The sequence below is a fragment of the Erithacus rubecula genome, assembly GCF_903797595.1.
Source record: "Erithacus rubecula genome assembly, chromosome: 11".
Taxonomy (NCBI): domain Eukaryota; kingdom Metazoa; phylum Chordata; class Aves; order Passeriformes; family Muscicapidae; genus Erithacus; species Erithacus rubecula.
Genome location: NC_136663.1, coordinates 8,375,810 through 8,400,897, shown reverse-complemented (window position 1 = coordinate 8,400,897; position 25,088 = coordinate 8,375,810). Strand labels below are relative to the sequence as shown.

At 38.1% G+C, this 25,088-nt stretch overlaps 2 protein-coding genes across 3 annotated transcripts; one reads left to right on the top strand and one right to left on the bottom strand.

The window, feature by feature from the left end:
- The first annotated feature begins 1,895 nt into the window (after positions 1-1,895).
- LOC306806647 (cytochrome P450 2J4-like) lies at positions 1,896-10,938 on the top strand. Its single transcript, XM_079315581.1, has 9 exons — positions 1,896-2,098; positions 3,086-3,248; positions 3,665-3,814; positions 5,233-5,393; positions 6,262-6,435; positions 6,675-6,816; positions 7,472-7,659; positions 7,772-7,913; positions 9,628-10,938. Exons 1-9 carry the CDS (start codon positions 1,928-1,930, stop codon positions 9,804-9,806), a joined length of 1,470 nt encoding a protein of 489 aa, XP_079171707.1. The 5' UTR covers positions 1,896-1,927; the 3' UTR covers positions 9,807-10,938.
- On the bottom strand, positions 10,790-23,535 carry CAPN10 (calpain 10). Of its 2 annotated transcripts, XM_079315579.1 has the most exons (14): positions 23,451-23,535; positions 22,881-23,088; positions 21,424-21,555; positions 20,982-21,178; positions 19,542-19,759; positions 18,900-19,041; positions 17,233-17,399; positions 16,409-16,692; positions 15,733-15,935; positions 15,114-15,369; positions 13,867-14,066; positions 13,230-13,275; positions 11,877-11,902; positions 11,301-11,328 (listed from the first exon to the last, which is right to left on the bottom strand). In XM_079315579.1, the coding sequence occupies exons 2-14, from the start codon at positions 23,022-23,024 to the stop codon at positions 11,325-11,327; spliced, it is 2,019 nt and encodes a 672-aa protein (XP_079171705.1). In that variant the 5' UTR covers positions 23,025-23,088; positions 23,451-23,535; the 3' UTR covers positions 11,301-11,324. The 2 variants fall into 2 exon arrangements, with proteins under 2 accessions (XP_079171704.1, XP_079171705.1); XM_079315578.1 differs by lacking the exon at positions 11,877-11,902 and having other exon boundaries at positions 10,790-11,328.
- Between the last annotated feature and the right edge of the window lie 1,553 nt (positions 23,536-25,088).

The following is a 25,088-nucleotide window of genomic DNA, read 5'->3' as shown; positions in this document are numbered from 1 at the left end:
CAAACTCTCTAAACAAATCCCTAAACCTGTTTATCTTGAGGCCAGGCCAGGCAGCAGGAGCACCAGCAGTGTTTTCTAACACATGCTGAGCCTGCCCCTGCAAGAGACAAAAAATGAGCCCTGGTTTTCTGTCAGAGCAGATTCACATGCTCTGGGCAGGAGTGCAGAAACCGTTTCCACCCCCAGTATGCACATTCATCATTTGCTTCACACCTTCCTAAAGAGGCTCTTCTTTGCTTCCCACTCCTGTGGTCTGAAACCTTCATTACAAAAGCAGGTTTCCTCATCTCAAAACAATCACACTTAATACCTGTCATCTTAAGTGGAGATTCATCTCCTGAAATAGTATTTGTGTCAGAAGAGATCGAGTAAGATTTATGTGAACAGCTACTGCTCACATGTACTGAAAATATTAAAATACACTGTATTGAAACAGCTTCCTTGCTTTTTCTCTCCTTGTGAACTTTAGCCCAAGCTTTTGTGAAATAACTTTGCCTCGTTTTATTTCAGTTTGCCCACAGGTCTCACCTAGCAGCTGGAAAACACACTGCCCACAGAGTCCAAAGGGTCAGGCTCAGACTAACAATCTTGGTGGATCCAGACTTACTCAGCTGGACCCAGATTTCTCTCACATTAAGCCCTTTTTTAATTTTTGTTTTCTTTTCTTAAATTGCATCATAGTCACTGTTATTAATAGGCACTTCATGGCTTAACTCATCTTAATTCTGATAATTTTAAGTGTATAAATCATACGCTCACTGATGGGCATGAGAGCATCAAGAGCTTTCAGGGTCTTTAACTGTTGCAAACCTTGCAAAGTTAACAAGTGATTCTGTGCACAAATAAGAAATAGAAGAGCATTCACTTTCTTTTGACTAGACAGCACCAGCTGGATGAAATGGGGAGAAATAAAACAAATTAAGAAATGAAGTTCTGATGCACACACAAGCAGCAAGTGAAGTCAGATAGTTTCATCAGGTAACTCATTTTAAAGTCTCAAATAGCATCAAAATCTGAAAAAAAAGTGTGGATAAATAACTGCTCAATAGCATAACTTAGCAACACTGCAATTTTTGGTATACATATGGAACTGTCAGAATTGGTTGACTGAACCATAAGAGTTATTGAGCTTCAAATTGCTTCCCTCAATTTTTTGTCTATTTAACTCTTCAACTGTAAGATTCATAGAACCATGCTGCTGGGAATGATGCTTATCAAATTATGCTGTTTTCATTTCTCTGCCCAAAAAACCTAAGCAAACAGCTAACAGAGGCACACAGACATGGTCCTTGGCCTCTGATGGCTGCTCCACTTTCACACTTCCTGCAAAAGCATCATTACATTACATTTTGTTCTTATTAAAGACAATAATTTAGCATTATGCTGCATGAATTAGATATTTTACACCTCAAACACCTCAGATTATTGTGTAGATGTTCCTTCTTCTACAAAGAAATCACACAATAATTGTATTTCAGAATGACAAGAACTAAATAATTTCAAGTTTAACTACATGAAACTGCCTGAGGTGTTATCATTATGCAAAACTCTTGAAAATCTCAGACAACTATTCAATAATTGGCACTTTGACTCACTATCAAGACTAAGGAAATTAAATTTTAAGTGAAAAAAGAGACAGATCACAATTACAGATTATAAAAAAAAAAGTGGGTGTGGCTTGGCTAACCACCAGGCATCACATAGTTTGGTTTTCTAAGGACTTTAGCTTGGGGAAACTGTAGATTGTCAGAGACAGATGGCTACAGGAGGCATATCCTTAGAAACAGTTTGGATTCAGTAGAAGAAACACATCTCCACAAACCCAAATTTTCAGAAAAGTCATACACAAATTTAAAAAAAAAAAAAAAAATTAAAAAGACAAGACCAAAAAAGCCAAAACCCAGGGAGAAGCTAAAATTTTGACAAAATGTTGGACATTAGTGAGATTTTTGTAGCTCTATTAGTGTGTCTCCTGATCCTGCAGTTCCTCAGGCTGCAGTGCAGGCGGGCCCAGCTTCCTCCAGGACCAGTTCCCCTCCCCATCATCGGGAATTTGTGGCTGCTGGACTTCAAACTCCGCCGGGAAACGCTCACTGAGGTATTTATTTATCAGTCTCAATCTATTTTAACTTAAATTGCACATTGCATAGAAACAGCCTAAAATGCTATTTTTTTAAGCCTCAAGCATGATTACCAACTAGTTTCAAAGCCTCTGAGGACTCTGCACTATTAGAAATATTTCTAAGTAATAAACACTAATATTGCTTTAGTCCTTGCTATTTTCTCTCTCTTTTGGTTACATTCTCACAAGCACTGTCATAGAATGGAATTTCATTGGCAGTTTCATTCTGTTTCTATATTGATATCCAGCCCTGTAAGCCACATCTAGCAGAGCTCTCCTTTCCTGACACCAATGCCACTGGAACATCTGAATATGTACCCTAAACAGACATTTTTTCCTTGTTTTTACAGCAAAAAGATTTCTTGTCTACTGTAAACAGGTTACTACTAAAACAAAGCAGGAAAATCTGATTGCTGTTAAGTTTACAAGACAACCAATCAAACCAATCAAAGCTATTTTTTAAAAGTAAGGAATGTGCTTCCTGCTATTACAAGAAAAAATATAAGCATGATGTGAGGAATGACAACAGAGGAAAATAAGAAAAATCCAGTGGAAGCTATAGTAAATAAAGCAAGAACATTTATTTGCTTTCTTTGTAAGTTAGATACAATAAGATACCATGATTTTGGCTCATTAATAAAATAAAAAGAAAAGCTCTAGGATTTGCCTATCATTATTTATTCCTTTATTCAAAGCAGTAACCTGCTGGTTTTATTTCTGTGAAATTTTCAGGGATCTTCTTCTGAGAGATGTCCTTAGCATCTATTCCATAAAGAACAATTATCTTCCATTCCCAAAGTACATGAAAAACAGAAAGATAATTTTTTTCTGAAACTTGCAATTCTATTTGATGCCAATAAATGGGTTTAGTTACAATTACAGAAAACTCTAAAATAAAATGATATTTGAGTGCATGCTTTCCCCTGATTTATAGTTACAAATTTCCTGTTATCAACTCCTCAGTTAACCAACATCTATGGAAACATCTATACACTGTGGATGGGACAGACACCCCTGGTTGTGCTGAATGGATACAAAGCAGTAAAAGATGCCATCATCACCCACTCAGAAGAAATTTCTGGAAGACCTCTCACCCCCTTCTACAGGGATATGATGGGCGAGAAAGGTACAAGGTGTTCCACAAGACTGAGATAGAACAAGGTGTAGAGAAAGGAGATGTTTTCCTGAGCACACTTACCAGCTACTGCTGTACCAGGGCATAACTGGGCTTTCATTGCAAAATTGTTTCATGCAGAGCTAAGCATGTTACGGAAAAAACAAAAATTTCTTGTCTTATAAAGCATGTCACTCAGTCTTTTTTCTAGCCAAGAGATCCAAAGGAATACTTGCCTGGAGAAGATGCCCTTCAATTGTATCATTTCTAAACCAGGACACTGCTCATATAGAAGATATCTATAACTCAGCTTCTAAAATTAGTGTATCTTGTTAGTGAAATACAACCTCATCTAAATCAAAATTTGCCTCTTGCAGTGAAAGGATTTCCCTTCCCAGCAATGAACTAAATGTTTCTGTGTTTTTCAGGTATTTTCCTGACAAATGGCCATACCTGGAAGCAGCAGAGACGCTTTGGCATGACAGTTATAAGAAGTCTGGCACTTGGTAAGAACAATTTGGAGCATCAAATTCAAACAGAGGCCTGTCACCTTGTGGATATCTTTGCAAATACAAAAGGTAAATTCACTAGAAAAACAGCCCTTAGAGCTTTTCCTGAAATCTTAGGTCTGATAAAAGTTTCACAGTACATTTTTACAATTAATATAGATATTGTAGATATTAAAGTAGAAAGTAGAACTTTCACTGGCTTCTTAACTGCATTCTTTACAAAAAATGTTTTGTCTGCACAGTGGGCAATATAAAATTGTTTTTTTAAAAATAAAGAGAGTTTTAAAAATGTTTATTATCAACACAGCTGGTAATGATTCTTACACTCTAATGTAGAAAAACCCTCTTTAAAATACAGAATGTGTGACCTGCTGGAAGTCATTCTAGGACAGCAGACTTTTAGGATTTGGCAGAGAAAGAACCCCAACACAAGGAATGTATCGTTCAGTTATCCAAAAAAATTTCTTTTCAAGGTTTGGATGAAATAGAAACCAATAGAATTTTAGCAAGCTGCCAAAATAAAGCAATTAAATATAAATATTCTGGGCAGCCAAATCCCTCACCCACTTTGCGTTCCGTGTGAAAACACAGAGAGGTTGCCTGAGGTCTCTCTCCAACTATCCTTGGACCAGGCCCATCTCTTTTCTGAGAGCAAGATTCACACATCTTTAAAATGTAGGAGATGAAAAAAATCCTTTACCTCTAGTCCCTGTACAGCCCAAAGCTTTACCTACCATACAATCCCTTCTCAATTTTAAACTCAATAAATTTATTTACACTTTCCAAGAACAACCAAGAGCATTGGACTGAAGTCAGGGATGCATTTTCCATAGAGTATACTTCAAAGGTTGTCCTTGCCATTGAAATGTGTACTTAATTTATTTTTTTCTGGATTTAATCCTTTTCAATGGGAGATGTATTCCACCCTATTATATGAGCTTTACCTTTTCAGTCTGTGGAAAAAAAAATACATCTATGGTTGGATTGTTAAGTTGATACTTGAAAGCCAAAAAGAGATGTCATTTCAACAGAACTAAGAAATGAAAACTCTTAATATTTTTTTCTGGTTTGTTTTTACTTCTGGTGGTTTTTCATTTTCTTTTGGTGGGGGGAGGGCTGAAGATTGTTTGTTTTGGTTTTTAACTGTGAAACTTAAATATCTACCTCCATATTTGAAGGCAAATGCTCTAATTAATTGCTTGTGTTTCCACACAACCCAGACCACAAGTCAAAGTGGGGAAGAGACTGTTTGACTTCTCAAAACTGATAATCATTGTATTTTACAAGAGTAAAGAGCAGATTGAAAATTAAGATTCCGTGCACTTACAATTCATGCAGTTAATATATATTAAACCAGGCTTCACTTACTTAAAATTTTTCTAAAAGTAGTCTGATCCCTTGTGGCTTTCACCATTAAAAAAAAGTCTTCCTCATTTTTCTTGCTGTAGTCTATACTGAAGTTCTCACAGCACCTCCCATATCCACAGGCAAACCTTTTGACCCCCACACTTCCATCGTCCGTGCAATTGCAAATGTCATTTGTGCTGTTGTTTTCGGTCATTGCTTCCCCAGCGAGGATGAATCTTTCAGCAAACTCATCAAAGCTATTTATTTCGTTGTCTACTTTCAAGGTACTATCTGGGGCAGGGTAAGAACCTAATTTTCTTGTTCTTGTTCCTTAAGGTTCATTTGCACTTGACAAGTCAAAAGAAATTAAGAGTCAACTATTCACAAACACTTCCATTTTTAAGCATACCATTGTTCTACAAGCCACAGTGAACTAATGAATCAATACATACCTTGTATATGTAATTAGTGGCTTTTAATCCTTCTTTATGTCTGTAAATCACATCCTAAAATTAAAATTCTAGATCATCACTGCTTTTCACAGATTTCCAATGAGCAATCATTTGCAGAATACTGTGTATTTAAGATTCTTAGTTCTTAAAATGAAAGCAATTTCTAAAATGTAATTTTCATTTAGTCTTGCAAATCCAGAAATGCAGTTAAAAAGAACTAAGTCTTCAAATTGATGCTCTTTTGAAAAGACATCTTGCTTCAATTCATAATTCATATTACTATCAATCTGAATCATTCTGAATTTTCTATAGGACACAAGTTACAACTTTATCACACCAAGAATATATTTTAAGTTCTTGAAACCCTAGCTATTGCTTAACTTGAACAGGTTTTGGCACACTGGCATTCTAAAAGACTATCAGGTTCTTCATAAAGGGATGCCTAAAAAAATTACAGTAAAAAATTCAAGGTTGAGAAAATCTGTTTGAGAGTCAGATTCAGCACTCAATTACTCACCCATTTTCAGAACCCCTGTTACGTTATTAGGTGTTGATCCAAAAAGTAAAATATAATAACACTCCCAGTATTTAATCTCTCTTACTTGTGTCTATTGCCTCTCCTCCCAATTTGGTTGCCCACGTGTTGCAGTGACTTCACAATTCTCAGGGAATCAGAACTGGGATCTGACCTTCCTTGTTTTCTGTTTAACACCACAGCTCTACGATGCTTTCCCGTGGCTCATGCACCATCTGCCAGGGCCTCATCAGGAGGTGTTTGCATACAATGACTTCATGCACAGATTAGTCATGAAAGAGGTCCAGGCTCATGAGAGACACAGCACAGGTGATCCACAGGATCTCATTGACTTCTACCTGGCTCAAATAAATAAAGTAAGTTTTTTATCACATTCTCCCTTCCCTGGCTTCAATGCCTACTACAAACACTTGCTGTTCCAATAACTGCCAGAAGATTTTTACATGTACACTCTATTTGTGTAGCACTGGAGTTGTTTGATTTGGTGGGTTGCTTACTCATCATTTGTTATCATCAAACAATAACAGTTTCTATGTGACTGGTGAAATATCTGAAATTACCTACTACATAGTCTTCTTGTAAATATACCCTACAGACCAAGGATGACCCTACTTCCACATTCAATAAAGAAAATATGGTTCAGACTGTGGTTGATCTTTTGCTGGGAGGGACAGAAACAACAAGCACCACCCTACTCTGGGCACTGCTCTACATGGTACAATACCCAGAAATACAAGGTGAGCAAAACCACTATCAGAGAGAACTGCATTCAACATCACCATGAACATCATTAGTGTAAGTATAAGTCTAAGTGCTCAAGCACTTGCAAGACCTCAAAAAAACCCATCAACTATGCACATGAATGCTGATACATCAGCAGTCAAAACCCAGAAAATAGAAGATCAATAAATGAAACAAACAGATGCTTCTCCATCTGGTTCACCAGCAACAGTAGCAAAAATTAGTAGTAAGCCACAGTTTTACCTCACTAGAAGGGGTTAGCAAAGCAGAGTAACAAATTAAACACATTTCATATGCAACCTAGTCTTCTCCTAACCTTCGAAGTGGAAAAGTTTTTAAAATATATCTGATCTTATAAACAATGGAAATTATAATTTTCATTTAAAATTTTAGTACAATTCTGTGCTTCAAAAAATGGATTATCTTCATCACCAAGTAGGATATGCCTTAAACGAGTCATCATCCTGTGGTTTGGGGAGATGAACTTCCTTGATCAAGTGAAACCTACACAGCAGTCAAACCACATGCCAGTGCATTTCACAGCAATATTATTTCTTTTATTTTCCTTGTGTAGGACACTCTGCTGGGGAAAAAAAGGCAGGAAGGAGGGGGTGGGGAGTGGGAAATTAAAGTATTTTCATTTGCCTGCAGAAAAAGTTCACAGAGAGATAGAGGCTGTTCTGGAGCCCTGCCATGCCATCAGCTATGAAGACCGTAAGAAGCTGCCCTACACCAACGCTGTGATTCACGAGGCTTTGCGCTACAGCAACGTCACCTCTGTCGGGGTCCCTCGACTGTGCCTGAGGAGCACAACTCTGCTGGGCTTCCACATTGAAAAGGTACACACAACACCCCCCTTTCTTACATTTTTGAGCTGTTAATATTTAGCATTTATGTGACATAGAGAGAAGGAAAATCTATGGAAAATAAGATCTCTGCTGCTTCTTGCAGGGCACGCTTGTGTTGCCAAATCTGCACTCTGTGGTGTATGACACTGAGCACTGGGAAACCCCTTGGAAGTTCAATCCAGATCATTTCCTAGATTTGGATGGCAACTTTGTGAACAAAGAGGCATTCTTACCTTTCTCAGCAGGTAACACCCTCACCTTGAATATTCCTGTTTGCTGTGTTTTGCAGCAAGGTTAAAAAATATTATTTCTAAGTTCTAAAATTTTAAAAACACACATTTATAAGAATGTATTTGACTCAAAGATTTGAAGTCAGATCTTCTGCTGTAATAGCCAGAAATATTGTTGTGCATTTTGTAATTTTAATATATTCAAACAGAGGATAAGTATGGCTGAGAGAGACACAATGCTCTTTGCTTGGCATATGAAGGTTTCCTACCATAAGGATATCTGAGCTTCTCGTCTCCTAACGTGTTAAATCAAGGTGATTCCCCTATATCAGGAAACTGATTTATTTTCACCTTACAAATAGGAGGGCAATGACAAAAGGAATGTGATTTTTCAAAACATAGAGAGAAAATCTGTGAAGAAGTAGGAAACAAAACCTGAGTTTCCCAAACCCTATATTAGCAGTCTAGCACCAGGTTTTCTGTTATTTGTAGAAAACTAGCAAAATCCAGTAGATTTTTTAAGTTTTCAGCAAAATATTATTAGGCAACCAAAAAGAAAAGGTTACTTTTCAAAAGCATATTCCAATGAACAAGGTAACTAACTTACAGTGCAAAATGCAGAGATTCAAAGATATGGAGGAAGAAAAAAGAATGAAAAGCAGTATCAAACAACTCTAGTGAGTTTCTCTAGTCTACCAGTTTCTCCAATAAACTGATTATGAAAAAAAGCAGCACAAAAGAGGAAAGTGGTATCATTACTAAAAACTTCACAATAAAACCACTGGGAAACAGCAGAGGTGCTTTTGGTGCTACTGTGACATTATACTACTACAGACTTCTTGTAGAGAAAAAGCAAAGCACATACTAAGTAACACATGGTCAGATTAAATGCAGTAAATCCAGATTTTAAAAAAAATTGACTAAATTGTCGTAAATCCTAAAATCATCTTTGCAAAAGAGGTATTTATCATCTTACCTCCTTCACTCACCAAATGGCCAAGAATCAAGACAATTAATCTTGGGCTCCCATTTCAGCTGTGGCATAGGGCTATTTCTTTTAACTTGCTCTGGTTGTTTTCTGTTTATATAATCTGAGTATTTATACATTCTGACTATCGATCTTTAGGGGCTTTTTTTTAGTGTGGAATATTTAGATATCCTGAAATAACCTGTGTAAACAATATACCAAAATGCATCACTAAACTAAGTCTTTATATCACTGCACATATTTCACTCTCTTAGCTCACACATCTGTTCCTGACACAAGGACCCAATACACCCTTCTGAATTTCTGTTGAAGAAATTCTAATTATATCCTTCTCTTTGGCTTCAGAACTGCATCCCACACTGTTCCAAGCCTCCCTTCTGAACAACCAAAATAAGACTCTGAAGTATATGAATCTTTTTAAAATCTGGTTTAGCTAAGAAGCAATTCATGACTCTCACAGAACAATAATCAACAATGGAAAGGGAGAATCATATACAAGCTCCAGGGGTGAAAAACTAAACAAACCCAACCAAACACCACATCAAATAGCTGAGAGGTGCACAGTTTCCCAGTTAAGTGTTTCTCCTCCCTCCTCCTGAAGTATTTTCTGTCCTTACAGAAGGAAATAGGAAATAATTTTCTTACATTAACAGGATTTATGGAACTCAGTAGAATTTTGTGCAAAATTCTTTTACAGAATTGAACTTTATTCAACCAACTCTTTTTTGGTTTCTGCTGCAGGGCACCGTGTATGTTTGGGGGAACAGATGGCACGAGTTGAACTGTTCATCTTCTTTACCAACCTCCTTCGGGCATTTACATTCCAGCTCCCTGAGGGAGTAAAGGAAATCAATCTGGAGTACATTTTGGGTGCAATACTGCAGCCACATCCATATAAACTCTGTGCTATTCCACGCTAGTCTGCACCACACTGCAATGCTGAGAGACTTCAACCTGTTAGTAATTGCAGATCCTTTAAAAACAGGTTTCATTATCTCAATTCTATTCCAGATGGAGGTAACTCAACAGCAAATTAATAGTGTTTTTATTTAGGAGATCTGACCTCATCTACTGAACTTTCTAAAATTAAAATAAGTCTACCTACCAAACTGACATAATTGAGTCTTAGGCATACACAAATACACAATATTTCCAAAAATGTATTTTCACACTTAGAGTAGCAGTGAATTAGCAGTAGGATGTTAGAGAAGTAGCCTGCACCCAGTAGTTTCCTGCATATGTGCTATATCAGGAATCACACTCTTAAAATGGGACAAGCATTCAGTAAGGATGCTTGAACAAAATTTTCTTCAGTAAGCTGTTAGTCTTCTGAGTTCAAAGGTCTTTTCTTAGATGATCTTGCAGGAGGTAACAGAGTATACACACACTTAGTGTAGATGCCTTTTCACTCTCCCACAAAGCATTATATAGTGCAGCACAAACTTCACACACATAGAAATTATTATAGCATGAGGCCTCTCATAACCCCGGCCCATTTAGAAATCCTTACATCTATTTTTATTTCCTCAGTATCCAATTTCTATTTCAGCACAGCTCAGGTCCATGCACTTTCACAAACCTTTCCTTCTGTTTAGAAACATTATTATATGATTCAATAATTCCCTATTGAAGAGGAAAAAAATAAAAAGAAAATAAATGAAGATATCAACAGTTGTTTTAGTAGGTACAGTAGAGATTTATTGCACATTGTGTTTTTTCTTGTTCTTTTTCCACATCTATAAATGTGGAAGGTTTTGACCATTTAAAATTCAGTGAAAGCATCCTGAATCCTTTCCATTTTCAAGGTTCAACAGGAGCTAGCAGAAGTTATGGCAGGATGCAGTTAAAAGCAAAAGCAGAATACTACACATTTCTGGGACATAAAAAATAATGGAAGACTTGGATTCTCCTTGCAAATATTTCCAATTATTCCCTTCCACTAAGTGAAAACCCCAGGGTTCTAATACATGGTAATGTTTGCTACCACAGAATAAATGCATACATCACTTGACATCGAAATTTTTCACCTTTTTAATAAAAGTAATTTGAAAACTTTCAATGTTGCTTTATTTTTATTAAGGAAAATATAACATTTTAAAAATCCTGCTTGAATAAGAAACACTTTCAAACATAAATTAAGAAAAAACTCTTAAACTTCACATTTCTTGCAGCAAGGGCAGCTCTTCCATAAAACACATTCTTACAGATTTACAAAAGCAGTCTGACAAGACAGTTCAGCAGTTTTCAAGTCTTGTCTTTTTTATTTCTGGCGTTCATTAAATAAAAACTCACAAAAAAAAATCTTTCCTTTGAACCCACTATCTGTTTAATTCCAGAGAGGGCCCAGTGTAAAGTGCTCAGCAGCAGGATTGGCAGTGTCAGATACAAGCTTGGACTTTTTCTAACCCAATGTATTTTGATGGTTCTTGAGGTATATCCTACCTAAAAAAAAGACTCCAGTTTTTCATCTATGTTCACCACCCCTTTGGTCACATGAAGTTATTCTGTTAGGTTGCATTTTTTTCCCAATAAAATATTACTTCACAATCATAAAATGGTTATAGTTGGAAGGGACCTTAAAGATCATCTTGTTCCAATCCCTCTGCCATGGGCAGGGACATATTCCACAAGACCAGGGTGATCAGGGCTCTGTTCTACCTTACATGTAAGTTTTCTTCCAAAACTGCAGCTTGGGTTAAAACATATACATATTCTTCACCTGTATTTTTGAAGAACTGAGGTACATGATAATTTGCTGTACAATGCTCCTTCCAAAAATGTGGGAAGACCAAATATTCAGAGTGTTCATTATTAAAAGAGGTATTTTTTACAAAGAAGCCATCACAGGCCTCACAGTTGGTACCAGTTAAAAACAGCTAGGCTAAGAGCATCTTCTTGTTATTCCATTTAAAACTGAGAAGAGCAAGAGATGAGGTATTCCTTGACTTCCTGATGTTTCTTGAAATGACAGTGTAAGAATTCCATGTTACCTTTTCATCACAGTTGTAAAGGAAACCTATAAGAAAATGTGCAAAACAGAGAAAAATAGCTGTTTCATCAGGGTTTTTTGACAAAAAGGAATTGAAGTGAATCAGAGAAAAGAAAGACATAGAAACTAAAATACAAGCTTTTCATCTCAAGCATCCTTGAAAAATGAAAAACTTAAAACTCATAAATTCCATCACTTCAGTATCTGAGAACACAGAGAAACTTTTAGTGAATACAGTCAAACTTTTAGAAAAATACTCTGACATCCAGCTCTGCTGTTGTTATGCATATTCTAGAAATCACTAGCCCAAAGTGAGGCAGACTGCCTGGAACCCTCAGGAGTTAAACCCTGAAAGTTTAAAGCTCAGTCTTTAGAAAAGCCCATACTGCTGAATATTAGATTCAAACATTAATTTCTCCCACTGATACAAAAACGTAATTTCCAGATTCTTGAAGCTGAATTGTTTCTTTGATTCTGTTTTCATGAAATAACAAGGAAATATAAGTTTTAATAGATTCCTTTTGATATAATGGCCTTGAAACATTTTGTTCCTAAAACAAAATGGCAATAAAGGACTTTCACTACATAGCTCAGCTCCTAAATGTTAAAGTAACAGGAACCATATGGAAAGTACACACAGGTCTGTGCCCACTTTGTTAAGCACACAAAATCCATAGTGTTTGTGTGGTTTTAAGAAAAAAATGTAATCACTGGTCAGCATGACCCAGATTCAGAAAATGACAATTCTAAACTTGGGTAAGCAGTTTTTCCTACAACTTTTGGTTTGTTCATACCTCAAAGGGAAAGACCCAAGTATCCAGATGATTTTGTTCCACCTAATAAGCAGAGTGTTATCAAGGACACGTTTTGATCCACCAAAGAAATAATCTCCAAACTACTGTTAAAATACTTTATTTTTTAATGAAACAAATTTTAACCAAAGTTCTCCTCCACACCCAGTAAAAACATCATAAGTATTAGTTACTCAGTATTCACATCCAACCCTTCTATATTACATGCCTATCTAATCAAGCAAAACAAAACCAAAATCTGAAATAGCTGCCATTAACTTGATCAAAACAACTTACACTCCAGGAGGGATTATAATGGTAGGATGCTGTATGGGCTGGCTGTAGGGAAACAAATAAAAACCTAATCTTCTCATTATGCTGTGCTTTCTTAAGCTTTTACAACACTGTAACATCAATAGAATTTTAAAACTGCAATACAGAGGATCCCAAATATCAAAACCAATCAGATGGAGGAAGGATACAACATACATTAAAACAAGCAGATCTGTGGTGACACCAAGAATGAATACATCAAAATATATCCATCAGAATGTATCACTTACCTCTTGCAATACTTGTCCAAGTGTCTCCTGGCTGTGAATGCGCTTCCTGTTGAAAACCAAAACCACATTGATTTCTGCACAAAGCACTGAGAATCTTGCAAATATCAAGTATTTATCCCACTTCAAAAACAGAAGTTATATTAGGCTTCATTCTATATCCTTTCCCTTAGCAAATCTTTCTGCAACTGTTGAGTCCTACTGCAGTCTTATGGAATTTATAATTCTGATTCAGAGCTGCTGTTATTCACATCATAGTTAGGAATTACCTGGAATAAGGCTGGCTACTCAATGGATTTTCTCAAAAACAACCCTGAATTTTAAAAGGCATTATTAACTTCCAACATAAATCCTAATATTGATGATACAGTTGATATTTAATTACTTTAGTGTTATCTCCTCCAGCAATAGACATCTGATTTTCAGCAAATGATGCAAGAAGATTTACAAATACTACCTTTTTTAATCATTCTTCCAACATAATCAAAGTGTTAAGCAGTGCATGCAAACACAACAGAAATACAAAGACTTGACAAAAAGCTTCCATCAAGAGAACACATTACTCCAGTCATTTCTGTGCATCCTGTAACATATGCACTAAAAAGACTAGAAATGCAAATAAAAGGCAACATAATTTTACCTGTCTATTTTGGTTGCTATGACAACTGTAAAATTTCCTTCTGTATTGGGCAAGTATGTAGAAGGTATAATGACATAACTTCCTGCAGGAAGCCTGCAAAGTCGGCTGACTTCCTGGGAATAGCAGTGAGGAACACAGCTCACCAGTGGCTCCAAGTGTACAAAAGAAGCAGTTTGTGGTTTCCAGCTGCTGTTAGGTACCTGCAAAAAAGAATGCAAACATGTCTAGCTTTTCATCTGTTTCAGATCTCACAATGTTTCATTCCTAGGACACCACAGTGTGATAGTGTCCATCTCTATTCCAAATACCCACTCTGCTGTACAGAGCTAGAGAAAAGAGGAATGGAAAAGCTTCCAGAAAACACAGATGGCAGTACTAAGAACAGATGAATCATTCCTAGCCTGTTTGTAGACAATATATAGAACCCACTACTCACATAGCTCTAGAGTTTTCTCTGTTGTCTAACCTCACTCCTCCCTGCTGCAACCTAAAGCACTTGTTTTCCACCTCAAGGATCTGCTGAACAGACTGTGTCCTTCCTACATCTAGTAGCCTTTCCTGTACTAAAAAGTCATATTAGACTTCATCTCAGTCTCCTATAGGCATAAAAAATGCAAATATTTCTTCACATATTGTATACTTGAAGTTTTATTATTACTTCTGGCACACAACTCCAGACTTTTCACTTAAGTAACAGCTTTTTTTGAAGCATGTTTTCTAAAAATAAAGCTACCTTTCTCTGCAAAATAGGTACCTAAGCAGCAGCTTTCCAGGTTACATTTATGCAGCTGAACACTGGCACACACATGTAGAATATGTATCTATCCATATCAAGTCAAATCTTGTTTTGTTTCTGATCACCTGCTCAGGATATCACAGTCCTTTTGATCCAGTATCATTTGCCTATGGACATTTAATTATTAGACACAAAGAAAGTAAGCTTTCATGATGAATTACCAAAAGGTCTAGTCCTCAATTACTAGGACACTCTGAGAATTTTTTGCAAATCCTCAAAAGGGTTCATTATTGCTAAAACTAATTTAGAACCTTGTAAGAACTCAGTGGAAACAATTACCTGGCTACTATGCTATGTAACTACCTAAGTTATTCCAAATGTTTCATGGGCATTACTTCCCAGAGTGAGCCTGTGTTTTTCCCAGAAGCAGCAAGTCCCCTGCAAACTGCAAGGAGCCCTGCGCTGACAGGCTAATCTTTGCCCTTGGCAAATGAGAAATCAGAAGGCTTACCTGGAAAATATGGAAACCTATTGGACAACACTTGCTATCCAGGCAGTGCTGACGGAGGGTGACTTTCACACTGCTTTTCCCTGGCCCAGCAGGAATGGAGAGGGGAAAGCAGGGATTGGTATGGAAGGAAGGGAAGTTCCTGCTACCTCCAGCATTTAGCCCACTCTTCCAGCTTCCATGTAGCTGCACTGTCTCCCATTCACCAGGTGGGAGCTCTTCACAGGGGGCAGCATCTGTGGGTGGTGGCTTTAGTTCACTATCAAACACAAGAGAGAAAAGAAATTAAAATTTATAAAACATGTACTACCAGAACACAAACAAATCTGACCAGCTTTTAAACAGCTGCCAACACTACATTTTGTCTCTGCATATGGCACTAAGCTGCAGTTTAGAGTCAAGATGTTACTCATCTGGCTACTCCTGGCTAGTATTTTAACAAGTGGTAGTAGCAACTTCATGACAAAAACAAGGAGCTGGGAAACTTGCATGAATTCAAAGACAATACAATTCCATTACACAGCACTCTGCACAACTCTTCAAAATACTTTGAACATTCCCACTTAGTGCTACACTTGCATTTACGTCAACAAATTTAAGAAACATTCTGTTTTAAACCTACCTGAGAGAGATCCTTCCCGTTGAAAATACACGAAGCAAGAAATTCCCTACTGCATCTTTCAGAAAAGTGCTGGGAACAACAAGATAAAAGCCAGGTGAAAGGTCACAGCACACATGGACTTCTCTATCGTAGGAATGGCAGATGGTACCTACAACTGGAGGAGCAGAGAGGGTCTTTGGAAGGTTAAATCGTTTCTTCTCCACCTAGAATAGATGCATAATGATGTGTGGTGGTTTAGGAAAAATGAATAGCTTTTAATAAAACTAAAAATTATCAAATATTGTTTATGACATTTTAAGCATGCATATATTTACAAATGAAACAAAAAAAAAAATAGAATCAGTAGATGACTTGAATATCAAAGAGAAGTAGGAAAAGTTAATATTCAGGAGGAGTAAATTTAGGAATGGCTTCAAGTAAGCAGCCTGAAATGTCATGCACTAGTTGGGAACAATCCCAAGAGCACAGTGATAAGAAGCAAGTACTGGTCCAGTAATAGTTTGTACAGACAGTGACCATGAGATCAACAGAACCATTCCAGTATAAACCAGAGACAGAAAATTTGCAACCAGTTGAATCATATCACTGGCATGGGAAATGAATGATTTTATTCTCATATTTCAGTAATGCCTTTAAATTTCTATTTGCAAAGAGAAAAATGTCAGTTTTGTATTACCTTCCAGACATGCAATCCCACAGCCTGGTAATTCTTTCCCTGTATGCCTTCAGTCAAAGATAGATTTTCCTCTGTTAAGCGAGTTGGATTTCGAATCCTCCCAGCCCAGTCAGTGCTGTATTTCCTGTGTTTCTGCAGCAGAGCAATGCACACCTCACTGGATTCACAGACCCTCAGCCAGAACTTGGGGTTGGTAGGGAAGCTGCTGTTGTTGCGGCAGCCCCCTGCAGACTGGCCTCTCACCCAGGATCCAAAGAGATTCTGTGAGTGACACAGCACTTTCTCTAGCAAAATAAGAAAATCACAGTGTGGATTTCAGACACAGGAAGCTGCTTAATTTTATACAACATGTGTATGGCAGAGATTCCCCAGCCCAATAAAACATGCTGTCATAGACTGACACTCCCCCAAAGCAGAAATTCATGACCAAGATTTTGAGAGCCATGAGAATTAATGCCACAGTTGGTAATAACAGACTGGTTACATGATTTTTACAAGAAACTGTTACTAGAAATCTCAAGTGTATCTAACTATTAAAAACAAATCATCACAGGGCTGTCCAGAAAAACAGCCTTCTAGACAGAGGACACTAATCTTTCAACCAACTAACAAGTAACTAGATTTCATAGAAATATCAATGATTCTCTACAGATCTTTAATTTCCTCTTGTTTCAGTTGAGACAGAAAAGGCCTATGGATCTTAAGGAGACGGGAAAACTAAGAAAGAGAAATTATGGTCTAGTTGCACCTATTTGCAATTCAAATAAATTCTTCCCCCTGACATAATGTTATTTGCATGAGAAGCATGTCTTCTCATATCACACCTGTATAGAGGCTCTGAAGTTGTCCTTCCTCGTTGACTGGAAAGCTCACAGTAATCTCATCAAATTCCCTGAAAAATTCCTCCTCATCAACCCAGAATTCTCCCTCTTGGATCTGTGAGAGGAGTTCTGAAGCAACTGCTGGATCTAGCTGGTTCCATCCTTGACCACTGCACATAAGACAAAAGTTAACATTCAGTTCTTTGTCCAGTAGAGTTCCAGAACAATGTTCCACCAAATATCTTATGGAGCAGGACAGCAAGAAGAGATTTCTTCATTTTACTGTGAAATCATTGCATTGAAAATTTCTCTGCACATTACCGGTCAGTGAGAGGGATCATAAGTAACACAAATCATAACTTATCAAAGCAAACTTAGAAACAGCCTAATACCAGACTGGAGGCAGAATAGACTTCTGGGTGAAATAGGTGCTTTGTTTACAACAGTCACTACAGTAAGAAGTCTGAGAGCAAAATAAAGATTTTTAACTGCTGTTAAAAAAAGAGGCAAAAAAGTAAAACAAGCTGCACTGTGATTGTTCTGAAAAAATTTAATGCTTTATATCAAAAACCACCATTCGTATTAAGCAACTGGCTACCCTCATGAATCTGCTTACCAAGTCTTGTTAAACCAAGACCTTAAATGCCTCATTACTTAGGGTTCATTAAAAGCTAGCATTTTCAACATTTTCCACTGTTTTGCTAGCAAAAAAAGAACAGTTCTGCACTTGAATAAAACAGGGCTCTATGGTCACTCAATGAAACCCTATTCTCTTGCAACTACATGGCAACTCACTCTTTGACAAAGAAACTACAAGAGACCAAGTATATAACCAAAACACTGTCAAAAGAAAAGAACATCAGCTGAAGTCTCAATAAATGCAATTAAATTATCTTTCTAACTCAGGGAAGAAAAACATCCTACAAAAATGCTCATTAACATCTCCACATTGTTAACATATTTTAATGCTGAATGCTTGTTGCTTTGGTCAAGAATTGCATGTTCTTTTGTACAGTCAAAACATGCTAACATTTTCCAAAATAAGCAAGCAGGGTCTGCCCTTTCATTCTTATTACTTTGCTATTTGAGCTGCTACACATATTTCTGCAAGTTCTTTAAAACCGTCCTCTTCTTTATTTCTAATTTATATGGACTCAGTTACAGCTTCTCTTACATATATCAATCTACAGAAATGAGAGCACACAAGTAACAAGCATCCTTCCTTCTGCTATAGTTTTATAATTACTCCTTTGCTTGTTTTCTGCAGCTGAGCCAGGATCTAATGAGGAGTGTCAAATAAAGCTGAGTGACTGCAAGAAACAAACATGATCAAAGATACTTAGATCAATGGCAAAACAACTAAAAAGCACAAAAATCATAAACAGAAAATTAGTCAACACCTGAAGTTTGTCTCTTAAAAAAAAATTAATGATTTGATAAAGAAAAAAGTTATTTAAAAAATTTTGATTTAGAGAACTAGAAGATTAAATTTACTAGCATCAGAACCATTGAGCTGTGTGAACTCCCAGCTTTCTAAAGGACTGCACATACACTGAAGCCTCTCTCCCCTGGTACAGATCATTAGCAGAGTTTGCCTATGCAATCCTGGATAAGCTTTGTGTTTCAGAACTTACACAAATGGTTTTCCAAATGAATATAAAACTGCTCACCCCTCACACCAAGGCCCTTTCCAGCATCTCCTCCCCCAAGGATTTCTTATTCGTAGTAGGAAGATTTCCTTGTTTGACACTTCAGAGAGATTCAATGTGTCTATCACAATAAAGGCATGAAATTCTCCTAGTTCATTTGCACCTGAATTGGAAAAAAAAAAAGACATTGGAAAATAAAAGAATCTGTTCCACATTTTACAATAACATTATTGAAAGATGGCAATTTTGCAACAAAATGAAATTGATTTTAAATCTGTATTAGAAAAGCACAAAGAAAACCCAAACAGTTCATTTTAGTGACTATAGAGAAATAAAGTAGCATTGTAAAGTGTATTAACTCACTCCTTGATTTCAAATCCCTACAAATTCACTGTGCTGAAACTCATTGAGGTTTTCAAGATTGTTTTTAAGGTGCTTTTTCAAGGGAGTTTATTTGTTTTTGAGAACTGACCATATTAGCTTCTGATATAAAAAGCACTCCTCAAAAGTAGCCTCCATCCTGAACTCTGTAACATCCTTAAATCTTCATTTATCCAGACATTTCAAATCATTCCATGAAACTGGTAAGGTACTAGAATGAGCACTTGTATTTGCTAGTTGCCTTGTGCTTTGAAGCCTGTTAATAGAGACATTTACTATCACCTTGTCTGGAGTTGAGGACTGAACAGCTTATTACACACTGTTCCTTCAGATTCATTAATCTTCTAAACACTGCTTTCTCCAAAACCATGCCAGTCTTCTCTTTCTCCACATTTTTTCCAGGGCCTTTCAGGGTCCATCTTTCAGCAATTCCTCCAGTCAGATCAACCAAAGCATCCGCCACCTGTCCTGCCCACAACTGCTCATAAGATCCATGCACTCTAAAAAATTTAAACAAAACGAATTTAAAAAACACAAAGAAAAAGTTTGTACACACAGCAGAACAAAAGAAACACGGTTCCTACACACTTGCAACCCCACTCTATATCACAGTCACAACTGGTGCCCTACCTCATAACCCAAAGTAGGCAAGAAAAAGCACATACTAGCTTATCTATATAGAACACAACATCTAAAGATTATGTAAGCTTGGATATTCTACTGCTTGATGGGAAGTTTCATACATTCTCTCTATTCTATTTTAAAACTGCTGTGGTCTAGCACTAGTCATTTTTACCTTATTATCCATGCTCTACATTATCTTTTGTGATATACTAACTACATTCTATATAAATAAAAATATTTCTTCCTTTTCAATTATTCTTTATTCACTCTGCACAAACAACCAGAGCAGCCCTTCCCTCAGCAATCTAAGCAAATCAAGAGACTGCCCCACCTGATGTATCAGGCACAAAATATAACAAAAGAACTCAAGACTAAAATAGAATTATAAGATTGAACAATAAGATCCCTGCAGAAAACAAATATTACATTTCAAACCTACAGAGAAGCTTTAACATGACATTGGTGCTTCACAGCCTCTGCTCAATGTATATACAGCTGAGTAAGTTAGTTCAGTTTTGAAGTCTGCCTCTGCCCTCTGCTGGCAACCACAAAATCTCCTGCTCAGATTCTTTGGGACATTAGATATCTATTTTACCAGTGCACTTTGCCCCCAAATTGCTTTGTTGATATGCCATAAACCATTAAATAGCTGCATTTTCTTTCTAAAACAGTAAACTAACAAACTATACAAAAAAAAAGCAGTGAAACACAGCCAGAGCCTCAACTAGCACAAACTTACATAATGTTGTTGCTTTCCACAAAAATATCAGCATGCTTTCTGCTTTTCATTGAGCTCTCATCTTCCTGTAACAAGTTAGATAACTAATGGACAGAAACTGAACAAACATCATTTGAATCCTGAAAATTCATTGCAGCTTACTTTTCACCAGAATTGTCTCTCTAAGGCTATCTTACTTCATATGCAAATGGCAGCAGACATTAGAGATCTTTAAAGACCAATGTCTCCACAAGCCAGGATGGGACCATCAGCAGCCACAAGACTCAGATCTCTGCCCAAAGCAGTCAGGTAAAATAAGCAAGCAGAAGAAATACACAAGTATTGTAGTTCTATTTCCACCAATAGCAGTGTTCACATACTTTGCATAAGCTTTTTCCAGTAGTGGAAGCCAAAACAAATCCTCTGTCTGACACTGGGAAAAGCAGAGTTTGCCCCCAAGGCAGGGCAGGCGATCATCAATGGTCACTTCTACCCAGTGGCCAAACTGCCAGACCCTGCACGTGAAGCAGCCTTGGTAGGACTCATCTGTCCAGCTGGGCTGACCTGGAGGGATCACCTGGAGAGCAAAAGCCAGAATCAAGGCAAACAATAATTAAATAATTTCACTTTTTTGCAAATAAAACTAGTTTAAAATATACTGAATATCAACATCTGTAACAAACACAGAAAAACATATGATAACTAAACCAGTGAAACTGAGCATAATGAAGGCACTGCTCATATGGCAGCTTGGGACTCTAGAACAAAACACAAATGTCAATTAGGTGAAGAAAACTTCTCTAACATGAAGCTTCTCCATACCTTGTTCAGTAAGTATTTGCTCTTCTGCAAAGCTACACAGGCACACAGGAACCAACAGTCTCCCAAAATTCCTTGTTTTACTTGCACATCCTGCAGATTATTTGAAAATAACCGAGGCGAGGAACAAATGTCCTAAAATTAAAGAAGAGGAGTTAAAGCCAAATCCTGCATGGCATTTTAAGAAAATCTGTGTTTGAGGGATTGGGAGGGCTCCAGGGATCTCCCATAAAATAAGGGAATTTTTGCTTCTAGAAAATTTCCTTTTCATACACAGCCTAAGTAAGAAGTAACAAATAAATGGCTTTTGAGATTATTTTGCAGGTACTTCATAAATGCAAATCTAATTCCCACATGAATTCTAGCTCACTATCAGGTGCAACCTTAGCAAAAGCAGTAGTAAGTGAAAGACAAGAATTCATCGACTCCTTGCTAGACTTATGATCAACTGTGACAGGGCTGATACCACCCACTTTAACTACACATCTCAAATTACAAAAATCACAAAATTAGAACAAGGGAAAAAACTTTCCTAGAGCACAGAAAAATAGATTAGTTGGTAACACAAGAGGGAATTTCAGGTGCAAAGTCCTGAACACTTAATCTGACCTGAAAGTGAGTTTGTGAAATGGTTCTCCTTATATATAAATGCTGCAAGAGATGGAATTTAACTCATCAGCCCTCAGCAGCAATCAAGGTGTAAAGTACAAGAGCAGGAAGCTGCACACTCGACTACATGAAATAATTTTTTTGCCAATTACACCTGATAACCAATAGCTCTGTCACTGTTCCACAGACAGCCCCAGACACAGGGGGAAAACACAACTCAAGACAACATACTTTTTTCCTCTATTACATTTTTATAGCCTATTTTTTCCTCTACAGAAAGACAGTATCATAAATACTTCACTTTAAATGGGTGTATTGCAGAAATGCATTCTAAAGCTTTTAGCTCTAATACAGCTTGCTCTGCAACCCAGCTATAAGTTTAAAAGCAAAACAAGTGATATGACAAGTTATAATCTTTAAAAACTTTCTTTCCTGTTATCAAAGAAATCAATCAAAAAAGCAATAGTCTCCTGAAAAATTCTAAAATCCAATTATTTATTTTCAAGACAGTTATGCAACATACCAAAAAATTTGGGAATGACATAATGCTGCATTCTAACTTGGTACACACATAATTTGTGTAATGAAGCATATGCATAGCAAAATATCTGAATTTCTACCACTGCCATGAAATTTAAAAGCTCTACAAGGGGATCTAAATCAAGCCTACAAACAAGCACCTAGACTTAAAACTGTAACTCATGCATTATTAACGCTGACATATATTGGTTTTACCATTTCTGGATTTCTAATCAAAAAAACACCCAGAAGCAGTCATTCAATGCTAACTTGCATTTACTACCTAAAAGCCCAGTTCTGCTAAAATCAGCCTTTTGTACCTTGAAACTCACCTTAGGTCTCAACCAAGATATCTCGCCCCTGAACTGGGCAAGCGGGGTACAATAATCAAAAAAAATAGAGGCATCACTGGCCGGAAATGTGGGGTCTGTGTAAAGGTCTCTTGCCACCATTAACTGCTTTTTCTCTCCCAGCATTTTCAGCACAGTCCTAAGCAGCTTTGCCAGCTATTCCTACGACTTTATATCGCCAGGCACCAACCTGCAACAGAAGCAAGTGTTACCGGGGAATTGTAACACGGAAACAAACAGGCACGGCGGATTTATTTAGGGATGGACGGCCTTTCACTCTAACACGCAGCACCACATTGGTGGCTTCTTCAGCACCTGATGCCACCCTACACCGCTGAGCTGGAAGAGAAGGAGGCCTCTGAGGAGACCTGCACCCTCTCAGGTGCCTTCGTCCCGCTATGCACACACCCTCCACACAAAGCTGCCCCCCACACCCTTCTCCTCACACCGAGCCGAACCGGGCCTCTCCGCACACGCCTCCTCCTGCCCACCAGCCCCCCGTCCCCACAAGAGGTGTCGGCCCGGCCGCCCCCGCTCCCGTTCCCCCCTCACCGCGGGGCGGCCCCGCCGCCATTGCCTGGGGCGGCCGTAACCCGGCAACGCCGGCACGGGCGGCCCCGCCCAGCCCGCGCATGACTGACGGAGTCACCGACCAATCAGCTAGCGCTACGTAAGCGCGCCACGCGCTGGCTCCGCCCCCGCCCGGCTGAGGGGAGCAGGGGCCGCCCCGGGATCCGCGAGATTCCCTGGCCAGAAGTACCTGGGAGAAATGGGAAACTGACGTACCCTGAGGAACGGGCTCCTACGGGAGGAGGGAAATGACACCAAAGTGTTTTCATTAAGATTGTGACAGAGAAATTGTTGCCCTTCATCAAATGCTTTCTGACATAACGGCAGAGCTCACATTTTGGGATAGTTTATCACCATATAGTCGTACACGGGCTGAACGGCCAAAGGAGATATGTTAATTTCCATATTCTGATAGCTACCGCTGACCAGTGATAGAAACAGAAGAAGTGCCTTAAACGTACAGCCTAGGTCAGGAACAAAGAACAGAAATGCAGAAATAAGGGCCCTACAAGGCCGTCCTTCAGAACACCAAGGTTTTGGGTTTTGGGGCACACTGAACTGGGATGTTATCTTTTTCATGTTTGGGCCTTTCACATCAGTGTTTCTCCAGGAGCTCAGGTGTGGTCAATAAAGAAGCTGCTGAGCCACTGTGGAAGGATGAGATGTTTACAAAAAATCTGGTTTTCACACTTGCCTGTGATGATGTGTTTAAGGTCACCTGGGTAGAGAGGTCATCGGAATGAGAGAGATCCACAGAAAACATGGGCCCGACTGTTTTTTATTAGACATGAATGCAGGAATCCTCCTCTCAAGCCGACCTTAGCAGATGGAAATGCTGCCAGGTAACTGCAGCCGCCCTCCACCCCTGACATTTGGAAAGAGGGTCTCTGCCCCTTGGTCAGGGCCATTTTACAGACACAAGGCTTCTCCCCTGCACTCTGCAAATTTAATCAACAAAAAAGACTTTTCACATTGGAGTTTTGACCCTTTCAGGAGCAGAGGAAACATTGCTGGCAGTAAGAATAACCCTCTTGTCCCGGGCTCATGCGAGGGAGCTGCAGCTGCGCGGCTGCGAGTCAGCGACACAGGAGAGCTCTGTTGGGGGAGGGAAAGGGGAAAAAAAGGCCTCTGTGTCAGGAACAGTGAGGCTCTGATCTGTGTGATTTCACCCCTGCATTCTTTAGGAAACAGCGATCACACAACTGCATAAATTCCAGTAGGGGACTGATTCTAGAAAGCAGGATAAATGTTGAGCTCTAACTGTAAAGACAGGAGGTCTAGTTAATTAGTTAAATACCTAACTATTTATTTATGAAGCTATTAGAAGAAGGAAGGAGATAAATATTATCCTGGTCTCTCAGATACCTGATATGCTTTCCCTGCACCACTGCAAGGCTGGAAAGGGGCAAATTAATACAGTAGGCAATTGGTTTTTTTTTTCTTCTGTTAACCCAAAACCCTTCAGAATGAAAGCAGCAGAGAACTTTCCCTGTTGCCTATTGGCAATCCTGCTGGATTAAATTGCTCCTGAAGACAAAACATGGGTTTATTTAGATGGAATGTCTTGAAGATAATATTTCAAGACAAAATTATACTTGCCTTGTTGTCAACCTGTTTCTC

Excerpts from the sequence above, each read along its gene's own strand:
- CAPN10 (XM_079315578.1), bottom strand. The coding sequence starts at position 23,024 with ATGCTGGGAGAGAAAAAGCAGTTAATGGTGGCAAGAGACCTTTACACA. Across the intron at positions 15,936-16,408 it reads TGGGATTGCATGTCTGGAAG|GTGGAGAAGAAACGATTTAA; the intron begins GTAATACAAAAC and ends CATCTATTCTAG. Across the intron at positions 14,067-15,113 it reads TAGGTTTCCATATTTTCCAG|GTACCTAACAGCAGCTGGAA; the intron begins GTAAGCCTTCTG and ends TCTTTTTTGCAG.
- LOC306806647 (XM_079315581.1), top strand. The coding sequence starts at position 1,928 with ATGTTGGACATTAGTGAGATTTTTGTAGCTCTATTAGTGTGTCTCCTG. Across the intron at positions 6,436-6,674 it reads ACCTGGCTCAAATAAATAAA|ACCAAGGATGACCCTACTTC; the intron begins GTAAGTTTTTTA and ends TATACCCTACAG. Across the intron at positions 6,817-7,471 it reads ACAATACCCAGAAATACAAG|AAAAAGTTCACAGAGAGATA; the intron begins GTGAGCAAAACC and ends ATTTGCCTGCAG.